The sequence below is a fragment of the Cydia splendana genome, chromosome 10 (assembly GCF_910591565.1).
Source record: "Cydia splendana chromosome 10, ilCydSple1.2, whole genome shotgun sequence".
Classification (NCBI taxonomy): Eukaryota; Metazoa; Arthropoda; class Insecta; order Lepidoptera; family Tortricidae; genus Cydia; species Cydia splendana.
In genome coordinates, this window is record NC_085969.1 from 9,542,933 (window position 1) to 9,554,820 (window position 11,888).

Here is an 11,888-nt window from a genome sequence, read left to right on the forward strand (position 1 = left end):
AAGCTAATTTTTAAGCTGCACCCTTACAGGCGAGATACAGTGGAACCTGAATAATTGCAATCTCAAGGGACCGGCCATTTTTTGTCAATTAACCAGGTTTTTCATTTAAGCAGGTCGTGTCAATTAACGAGGTTCAAAAAATCGTTGTGTCAATTATAGAGGTTTTCATTAATAGAGGTTTCGTTCTGACAAATTTCTTTTATGGAGGTGCGAATAACCATTGAAAGTAGATTTACACTCTTACGTTCTGGGTTTCTGGTCTATTATATTGCTTCTGTCTATACTTGCACTTTTACACTACATTAATTAATAATTACTAAGTACTTTATTTTCTTATCATTTGGGTTTAAAAAAATTCCCTTGAAGAAAGAAGAAAGTTTTATTAGAATGTAAAAAGCATACTTTGTTTTTGATTTAATCAAAACTATTTCACCTACTACAGGCTGTGATAGATACCCAATAAATAAATTGAATTCTGGGTGAAGATATAAATAAAATGATCATTGCTATTAAAATGTTGTTTCTGCTGTCTACAACTACATTATTTCAATTACAGAGGTAATAAGTAAGACTCGTTTCAATAATAGAGGTAAAAAGAAGAGCAAAAATAACGGATTTTTTTAGCACAGTGTCAATTATAGAGGTCTTAGTTGCGATGTAGTCAATTACAGAGGCAAAATTACGAAAAGCACTAAAATCTAAATTGCAATTATAGAGGTTCCAAAATTTCAATTATAGAGGCCTTTTGTTGCAATTATTGAGGTTTTCCATTTATCCAGGTGCCAATTAACCAGGTTTCACTGTACATATTTTTCTGTAATTGACTCAAATAAGAAAAACGGGATATACATGTACCAGAGTGTTGCATTCTCTTTTACTAAAATGCGTTTGACCCAAAAACAGAGCGTACTAGTTGTATTGGATGACGATTGTTGCACGTTAGCAAATAGTGTCACTTTGTTTTCGGTTTTTGTGGTGGGTGTGTTAAATAAAATTTTGGTCTCATTGAACGATTATTTGTTTTACTATGAACCTTTAATTTTTACCAAATATCATATTTTATTAAAATTAAAGGTATTTATGTCCTGTCTGCTTATTTTTTAACCGCGACTTCCTTTCCGAAAAGGAGGAGGTTCTGTAAATTATTACATCGATTCATCACCTAACAAACATTTTAAAATTAATCCCCTGAATATACCAAACTATTCTAATGTCGGTCGCATTTTTATCGCTTGTCACTATGCCTGTCACGTTCTAACAAGTATGTAAGTGCGAAAGTGACGGGCATAGTGACAGGCGATAAAAATGGAACCATGCTGCGCCCACGGGGGCGATTTTTGAATTTAGATCGCTCGATTTCGTCACTCATAAATCAGTGGAAAACGGCGAAATGCTAATTTTTGAAATACGAGCGATAGAAATTTGGAATCGAGTTTTCAATTCTATTAGTAGGATTTAAATGCCTATTAGTGGAGATATTATTAAACGAAATACACGAAATCGAGCGGTCGAAGTTCAAAAATCGGCCCCCAGGTGTCTCTGTGAAATATGTACAATGTGTTTCTTGGTAAGTATGTATCAAATAGGGACCTGAAAATGCGGCGAAATGGTTCCAGTAAAGGATGGTACGGCAGTGTTTGCTTCGCGCTCGACTTGGCTCGATTTGTTTGTGAGAAGTTGCTCTTAACTCGCAGCGACACCAAACAGTTGGTGAATGAGCTAGTGATGAACTATGAGCTGCCGGCTACCACCAGGGGCCTTACCATGATGTCCTTATTGCGATTCTGTTTAGGACCTAATCACCTTGGCTAGGCCGCCTGAATCGCTAAAGGACGGAGCTATATAACTTAATATAGCTCCGTCCTTTAGTGATTCAGTTTAGGTCCTAAACAGAATCGCAATAAGGACATCATGGTAAGGCCCCTGATGGGCCAAAGCAAAAGCATTCATGGTTTTAATCGATGCTTGGCCCCTTCAGATTTACGTTTATAATATATTTTCCGTTATTATTAAATTGTTGTTGAAGTTCTTTAATGTTTTGACAACTTATTTTATAGTAATTATCCAAATTTTTAATTTTATGTGATGTGCGATAAATTTACACATAAGCTTGAAATGTAACGTGTATAATATAATATTTTATAAGGAAAGAGAGTCACTTTGAACTATCCGAAATTCAATCCCCTTAGAGTTTTGTTGAATTCACACTACCAAAGCTGAAAGTTAGATTCAATATTTATGCATTGTGAACTAAGAATCAGTATGTATCTAGAGCCGTTATTTAACACAAACACCTGTGTGTTTCAAGTAAGTAGGTATAGGTACTATATTTACGTGGAATAAAAATGCATAGATCTGCATGACAAGTGAGTTTATTTTAATCATTTTCAGCAATAATATTATAAAACGAATACTTAGACAATATAAAAGTAGAGTACACTTCTAACATCTTAATCTAACAGACTTACATAAAGTGAGATATTTGTAGGATAACAATCAAGTATGTAGTTGTAAGGGTAATAAACTTTAATATGAGAGTAATGTCGACAGACACCATCAGCCGTATTCGAACAATGAGATACGTCAAATACTAGATATTGAAACGATACGGATCGGATATGTCAGTGTCAAAAAAGTATTTGACGTATCTCATTGTTCGAATACGGCTGTAAGTCATAGACGTAGATGCGCAGCGACCACGCGTCGATGAGCTGCATGAACGCCTTGGCTTGCGCGCGCACGCTGCGCGGCAGCTCGTAGTCCATGACCAGCTCGTTCACCAGCTCCTTTGTGGACCCCCGACTCGACAACAAGGCTTGGCAGACAAACCCCATTATACCGATAGTGGACATTTCACAAATGCACCACAAAAATTCGGTTGCCGAAAAAGTCGCATATTCGGATGACTGTACCATAGACCAAAGTGTTAAAATTATATTATATACAAGAAGCCTGATACCAAACTGAAACAAATCTGGAATTTGAAAACGTTGTTGATCAACTTACAGAGCTCACCTATGTTTTTATAATTAAATGATAATTCACGCAGTGAAGTCGATGCACCGATTGTATTATGCGGAATATTGAAAATTGGTTTTACTTTCTTTTTGTGTTGTTTATCAATAATACAAGCCTGCGTTTGACCATCAATATCATCAAAGAATACACTACTGTCTCGAGAGCATGCATGGCATACGTTAAGTTGTCAACAAACAACGTTAACGTTAACTTGTCGTTGTGTTGTGTGTGTATGGTTTTATAAAAAAAATCATTTAACGTTGTTACTAAATTGGTATCGATTTTAGTAAAATATTCTAAAATCGCTACATTTTTTCTTCTAAAAACGATTGTTGTGACTATTACCAACTATTACTGAAGCGCTGTACTGACAAATAACAATTATGTTCGGCAAGTTATTCACGATCTGAAGCTCTTTATAGGAATCCTTGAAGCTTATTCTAAAGTCATAACCATAGGAGAAAAAAATCCAAGTTAAATATAATTATCATAGCACGTCGTACATATGTCAGTTATGCCAAAAGTCTTTTAAGAGCACTAAAGGGCTTAATATACATACAACAAAAGTCCACAGACCTTGTCTCACACAAAATATCCCTCCAATAGGCCAAATTAATCCGCCTCCCTTCCTCGCAGCCGCCCAACCTACCACTCCATTTCATCTTCACCTCAGCCATCTTAAAAACAATGTCTCCATAGTCAAAAGAATACCTCGCGGAGCTAGAATAACTGTCGCGTCACATCTTTCTCATCTCATAAACAAATGCACCGAAAACAATACTACCGCAGACTGGCACAACCTCCTTCTTTTTCCCTACCACACCCTGCACGCCCAAGATGATGACCCGAGCATATGCCTGACCCAAAAAATAAAAAACAACTGCATCAACAATCCACCGCCGCCCACATATAAAAATAAGACAAATATAATGTACGACCGAAAGAAACACATAGAAAACAAAATAAGCGACGGCGACCTTAAAGGTGCCGCCCGCCTCCTTTTCTCTAACGACGTGCTATCGCCGGATACCCCCGACACTCTTTTGGCCCTACAGACAAAACATCCCCCAGGTCCCACCACCCCGCACTTTTTGGACCCACCAACGGCAAACCAGGCCTGCCTACAAATAAAAAACAGAGACGTAATTATAGGTATCTTGTCATTCAAAATCGGTTCTGCTGCAGGCTTGGACGGACTCTCACCCCAACATTTAAAAGACCTCACTTCCCATTCCGTGGGCGACGCTGGCGAGCGTCTCGTCGACTCCCTTACTAAACTGATCAACCTCATGTACACAGGCAACGTGACCCCAGAAATAGTCCCGATCCTATACGGGGCAAATCTCATCGCACTCACCAAAAAGGACGGAGGGGTGCGACCGATTGCCGTTGGTTCTACTATAAGACGTCTCGCCTCCAAAATTGTAGTCAGGTATATCATTTCCAAATTAAAACCACTTTTCGAACCTGTTCAGCTCGGTTTCGGCATAAAAGGAGGTTGTGAGGCAGCCGTCCACGCCTTACGTACTTACCTCTCAAATTCACCCTGTGATGTGCTGGTCAAAATTGATGTTCGGAACGCCTTTAACTCAGTAAACAGGGACACCTTGCTGACAGAAATAAAGAACAACATTCCCGAAATATACAACTATCTCTTGCATTGTTATGCTGACCCTACAAATTTGATCTACCGTGAAAATGTTTTATCTTCTGAAGTCGGTTGTCAGCAAGGTGATCCTCTCGGGCCGGCAATATTCAGTTTGGCTAATTAACCCAATTATTCAAAATTTAAAATCAAAATTTAACGTCTGGTACTTAGACGACGGAACCCTGGGAGGCGACCTCGAATCAGTACTGTCAGATCTCTCAACTATAAAATCAAAATTTGAAACAATTGGTCTAGAATTAAACTATAGCAAGTGTGAACTTTTTATTAACAATACCTCTTTAAATTTTACGAATATAAAACCAAAATTTGATCTGCTTACACCAAACATCAAAATAACAGACAAAGACTCTCTCTGCCTCCTTGGGTCTCCTATCTTTGAAGAATCCTACTCAAAATTCACATGCGATACTACCTCTAAATTTCAAACTTATGAAAGTCGTCTTCTCGAAATTAGTCCGCATTTCGCTTTAACTATTATCAAATTCTGCCTTTTTGTACCAAAATTAATGTATGTACTTCGCTGCTGCCCTTTTACAAAATTTCTAAATTTATTAACCCCTTTGGACGACTTGATAAAAACTAATTTGGAATCAATTTTGAACCTGCAGTTTAGCGAAGAGTCATGGACCCAGGCATCCCTTCCCATTCGCCACGGTGGATTAGGGATCCGCAAAATTGAGTGTTTCTACACCGGCGTTTTTATCTTCCGTTCATAGTCCTGTTCCGTTCAGAGGGCCTGTCCTCCAAACTATGAGATTACTGGCTTAACGGAGTCTAAAAACGCCTGGTCCATCGCCTGCCCGGGTAAGGATTTTCCCGAAAATCTAAATTCGCAAAGGGCCTGGGACGACATACAATGCAAAATTACTTATGACTATCTTTTAAGCCGCAGTACAGGTTCTGCACGCAACAGACTGCTAGCAGCCGGTTCCAGGGAGTCCGGCACCTGGCTGCACGCCTTCCCATCGGTGCATACCGGCACTTTCCTGGAGCCGCACACTCTGCGCGTTGCGGCCTGCCTGCGACTCGGCGTCCGGGTCTGTGTTCCACATAGGTGCCCCTGCGGCACTGACGTCGACGCCTTCGGACACCACGGGCTCTCCTGCCAAAGGAGCGCCGGCCGCTTCTCTAGACACGCCGCGCTTAACGATATTCTCCGCCGGTCTCTTACCAGCGTCAACGTACCGGCTCTTCTCGAGCCTCCTGGTATTGTAAGAGACGATGGTAAGAGACCAGACGGAATGTCACTAATTCCGTGGAAGATGGGTCGGGTGCTGGTGTGGGACGCCACCTGTGTGGACACCCTAGCCCCGTCTCATCTCCACGGCACTACTTCAAAAGCCGGCGCGGCAGCAGAGGCGGCCGAAAAATTAAAAAAGACCAAATATAGGGGTCTCGGCCCCGAATACGATTTCGTACCTTTTGGTGTCGAGACCCTTGGCCCGTGGGGTCCGAACGCGTCTACCCTTTTTAAGGAACTATCAAAAAGGATAGCTGACGCCACTGGTGACCGTAGATCTGGCAGCTTCCTCGCACAAAGAATAAGTATTGCGATACAGCGAGGAAATGCTGCCAGCATCTACGGCACCATTCCGCAGGGGGATATTTTGTAATTTTTTTTTTAATTTAAGTTTAGTTTTATTTATTTTTAGATTTAGTTTTTAAGTTTTGTAGGTTAGTTATTTAATTATGTTTTTTTTTCTAGTTATGTATATTAAGTTTGTATGCACTAGTAACTACATTCAATAAAGCTTATCCATTTGAACCTTTCATTATCAACAACATACTATAAAATATCATGATTGTGTTGGTTTGTTGAAACCTTGAGACTTATTGTCTTTGTAGTGGTATCTACATCTTCCGAGCACATTTTCGACTACAAGAACTGGTAGGAGTGATTCAGCTAATTCTGTCATTACAAACGGCTGATTATCTATATTTTTCATATTTTATCCAATATTTTTTTTGTATGGGAATTGCGACTAATGCTTGTCAATGCTCCTTACAGAGACCTGCGACGTACACACAAAATGAAATGTGTTGATATTGATGTTCATCGTAGACACCATTTCATTGCATTCGTTAATTGGTTATTATAGACGGAATGACTAATGTCAGACGTTTGATTGACTGCTACGAACAAAACGTAGGTACTAACGTTTGTTATTGGTACTCAATAATGTAATAATTTAATCTCCATTTAATTTGATGATGGGTTAAAATTGATACCTACCACTATACATACGCTTTTTAATGTATTTAATTAAACGCGAAAGTAACTGGGACTGTCTGCCTGTTACCTCTTCCCGCTTTAACTGCTTAGCCGATTTAGATGAAATTTTGTAAGGAGATAGTAGTTAGAATAGGGTTGCCATACGTCCCGGTACGCCGGGACATGTCCCGGTTTGCAGTGGCGTGCACTTCATAAAGGCAAAAAGGCACTGCCTACCCTACTATAATTCCGATGTCTATCCTCTTAAACTACTTAATTTAATTTATACCTGATCGTACTATCAGTAATCGATATAACTTAAAACATTCTAAAAATTAATAAGCGCTCCATCTACCGGTTAAGCTTTGTCATCAAGTCATCATCTATAATAATTCTACGCGACGAAGTTTACACCACGCGGCACTAGCGCCGCTACGTGCCTTGCACGGCAAAGACAGAAAACATTTCCGTCTAAATCTTTCTATGTGTGCCTCCCCGTGAGTCGTCGTTACCATGGTATAATAATATACTCCGCCTGGTACTCCATTCCCGTCTTTTCTAGGTCACCTAACTGACACGGGCCTACGTCATCATGCGACAGCGCTATATGATAATTAGTGTCCGACCGAAACATGTTTTTTTGCCGAAACCGAAACCGAAACCGAATGTTCGGCTTTGGCTCTAGTTTCGGCCGAAACCGAAACCGAAACCGAAACTTTTGTGGACTTGTTAAAATCGTTGAAAAAATGTCATAAAACCGCTTTTACACACATATTATGGGGCTGTCAACACCCAATGTCCTTGAAATTGATGTTACTTAAGCAGTTTTTTAAGAAAATTACTAGAGTTAGACCAAGATAATTCTGCAACGATTTTGATAACACATGCAGTGCAAGTGTTACTTTAAACGTCAAAACTTCCATGAAATTATGACGTATAAATTACATTTGCACTAGTAGCACTGCGTATGCTACCAAAATCATTGCAGAATTTCCTTGGTCTAACTCTATTCATTCACCAGTCAAGCTAACATGTAGATACAGGGTCAACCAAAAAAGTAACCAAAAACGCGAGCGCAGCGAGCGCGAAATTTTTTGTTAACAATATCGCAAGGCCGGGTACCGATCTTCACCAAAGAGAAAGATCCCCGCAATTTGCGAACTTCGATTTTCGCGGTTATAGCCCTGGGCCTAAAAGTCCGAAGTGCCCCAGTGAGGCGAACTTTCATGCGAAGTCAAAGCCGTGCTTCAGGCTTCAGGATAAGTAGTTAAGCACAGACTCCAACCAATATCCATTGTATTAAAAAGCGAGACCGCAGGCCGAGCATGGCGCAGCGAGGCCAAAGGCTAAGCTGAAGTAGAGGACATGTGGAACACAAACCAATGGTAAATTGAGGTAAAAAGTGAGGCTAAGGTCGAGCATTCGTATGAAAAACTGTACTGGGGACACTTTTAAGGGTTTTTTCTTCGTTTTAATCAATAGTCAGCTGTTCACAGCTTCGCAAAATATTAACTATTGAGAAAATCAACTTTGCGGCACTAGTTGAGCGTAGCCTTTAGCCTCGCTTAAAATTTGCCATTAGAGGTAGATAGAAAAATGAGTGAATAAGAGCGAAAAAGACATCGTTCGACTCGTGCCGAGCTGATACTCGGCCAACGGCTACGTGCGACAGTGCTATCTCATTCACTCCGATACAATTAGACAGTGTGCGCGTTATAGGTATTGACAGCCTCTTAAGACTGCGTCGACCGTCCTGTGGCGCTCTCATTAGTGGAATTGTGTTTTATAACAAACCAATTAATTTCTGTACCTATACATGAATCAGTATATGTAGGTATGTATTAATATTGTTGTCCTACTTATTCCCCAACTTTTGGTCTTTGTCCGAAGTACCATTTCGTAAGTTTCGGCCCGGCCGAAAGGTTCGGCCGTTTTTTGGCCGAAACCGAAACTACAGCCGAAACATGATTTTTTGGCCGAAACTGGCCGAAACCGAAACCGAAACCGAACCTTCGGTCGGACACTAATGATAATATGCGATAACGCTATATATAGCGGCCATGTTGCTGTGACGTAGGCCCGTGTCACTCTGGGAATGGAAGACCATGTTTTATTAGACTATGGTCGTTACGCGGTTACAGTGTAGTGGACCTTCCTATAAGTACGAGCACACAATTATACAAGTAACGCACACATTTAGACGCAATAGGCAGTGTCTTTCGTACCAAACATAAACGAATGACGCCCGAAAGTTTCCGAATAGTTCCGATGTTTACGTGACTATTTTAAAAAGTAGCATTTGCTATGGTAATTTAGTGCAAAAACGAGACTATTTTTTTATTCGTTTACAGTATTTGGTTAAGTTTATTTACATTTTTTATTCGGTCGCCATTGTTTGTTTGTTTTGGTGAGTTTATGAGATAACAGTTAACAGTTGCCGGAAATTATAAAGTGCGATTAGTGAAAAAATTGATAATTTTATCTGTGAAAGTTGTGGGTGTGGGTGTGGGTGTGTGTGTGTGCAAACTATTAAAAATGATGCGTTTTCGAAGCTTTCGTTTAGCCAAAAAGAGAAGTAATTGAAAAGACTTGACAACAAAATGAAAACCATCACGCAATTTTTTTGGTGAGTTAGTAGCTCTCATTTTTTAAGGTTCCGTACCCAAAGGGTAAAACGGGACTCTATTACTAAGACTCTGCTGTCCTTCCGTCCGTCCGTCTGTCATCAGGCTGTATCTCACGAACCGTGATAGCTAGACAGTTGAAATTTTCACAGATGTATTTCTGTTGCCGCTATAACAACAAACACTAAAAACAGAATAAAATAAAGATTTAAGTGGGGCTCCCATACAACAAACGTGATTTTTGACCGAAGTTAAGCAACGTAGGGCGGGGTCAGTACTTGGATGGGTGACCGTTTTTTTTTTGCCTTTTTTTGCATTATGGTACGGAACCCTTCGTGCGCGAGTCCGACTCGCACTTGCCCGGTTTTCTGATATAATTTTGCCTACCCAGTCCCAAATCTCTGTGCACGCTACTGCCGGTTTGAAGCACGGTGTCCCGGCGTTCCGGCCGATAAGAAAATTGTCCCGGTTTAAAAATCATAGTTATTTAGTAGGGGGCTGGACTTAGTAAATAATAATATAAGGTCAATGTGGCGAAGTCCGGCATACTTTATTTTTTTTTGACTTTGGAGTGATCTAGTTCCGTTAATTATTCACCTATGTTACTGCTTGTAATCGCATACGATGAAGAATTTAATAATTAATAGTTTAGCCTTAGTGACAGATCATTTCAAGCACAAATTAAGCAAAAACAATGGCATTTTTTAAAATTCGGCGAGTAGACGGACTTCCCGTGCAGTTTAAGGGAAGTCCGTCTAGTTATGATATCAGCCAATATATGGGTGCGTATATGTTCGTAGTCAAATTCCTAAAAAGAACGGATCAAGACAATGAAAAGTGTATTTTAAACTTGTTAATATACGGTTCAGATTCGAAATAAACACCATTTTTCTAAAACAAAGGCAAGTCCGGCATATACTACCAAAATGGGGTGGTAAACCTTTTTTGCAAATAATTAAACATAATTATTTTTTTGATTTCCGAAATAAAAGATCAATAGTAATTTTAAAATGAATTTTAATCGTTTCTTTTAATATACTGAGATCAAAATTTAATAAAGTAACATCATGCGCAAAGTCTGGAGGATTTTTTGATGCCTTATCAAATCGTTATAATATTAAAATCGCAAAAACAGTTGGTAATCTCTGATTTAACGAAACTCCGGCATATGACGGACTTGCCTTGAACATAATAGACGGACTTTCCAACTTAGTCAAATTTTAATATGATAAATTGTGGAACGTGTAATTTCAAAACTAAGCTAATTTCTGATATTTTAAAAATAGAATAAAGACAGCTGGTTCTTATGCTACATACGTAGTTACTTTCTGATGCACAATCTTTTCAAAAACTATTTTTAACAAATTTTTTTCGAACGGCTGTCGCACTATGACTTCGAGTTCAAAACACGAAATGACTTATTGAGGCGGATTGCTCTGAACTTGGTTGTCACAGCGCCATCTGTTTTACAGAGACGGAACTAGCGCGAAAAACTGGTTAATCGACTGGACTCCAAAGTCGCATACGCCTTCAAATTCAAAAGTTATAACGTGTTGACGGACTTGCCTTGTAGACGGACTTACCCACAGTGACCTTACCTACATTTCTACATTTCATATGGCCAAAATTAAAAAAAAATGTTTTAGGGTACCTACTTTTACCTAATGTCCAATATCAGTTTCTCATACACACAATAATTAGATAATTATGTAAATTATGTTATTTTATAGCTTTTAAAGTCTGTAATGTAGAGCTCGAATTTCAGGCTCCCAATGGCCTAAAACCTCATCAATGGAACTTCGGCCCTCCGAGTAACTCTTGTACATATGACACATATTATTGTTGAGTAACACTAGCGCTGCTTTCTTACAGCTCGACCTTCGGCGTCGCTTAATTTTTAACAAATATAAAAAATTGTTTCAGAAGCTTGGCCTTTTGCCTCGCATGAAAGCTCACCGCGCTGGTTATAAGTACGCTTCGGGCTTATTAAGTAATGTGGAGATTTCTGAGCTCGACCTTCAGCCTCACTTTTTACCTAAGTTTTTGGTTTGTCTTCCAAATCTCCTCTTTTTCAGCTTAGCCTTTGACCTCGCTGCGCCAAGCTCGGCCTGCGGTTTCGCTTTTTAATACAATGGACATTGGTTGGCGTCTATGCTCTAGCTGAGCTTATCCTGAAGCACGGCTTCGACCTCACATGAAAGCTCGCCTCACTGGGGAACTTCGGATTTTTAGGCCCGGCCATTTTAACACGCTTTCACAATTTTGTCACAAAAAATTTCGCGCTCGCTGCGCTCGCGTTTTTTGCTGGTTGACCCTGCATCCCCTAAATCTACATGGTAGCGTGACTGGTCAATGAATAATCATT

The 11,888-nt window shown here is 39.7% G+C and overlaps 1 protein-coding gene across 1 annotated transcript; it reads right to left on the minus strand.

Annotated features, from left to right (window-relative positions):
- Positions 1–2,464: 2,464 nt before the first annotated feature.
- LOC134794559 (uncharacterized) lies at positions 2,465–3,695 on the minus strand. Its single transcript, XM_063766368.1, has 4 exons — positions 3,687–3,695; positions 2,960–3,133; positions 2,671–2,906; positions 2,465–2,549 (listed from the first exon to the last, which is right to left on the minus strand). Exons 1-4 carry the CDS (start codon positions 3,693–3,695, stop codon positions 2,465–2,467), a joined length of 504 nt encoding a protein of 167 aa, XP_063622438.1.
- Positions 3,696–11,888: the final 8,193 nt, after the last annotated feature.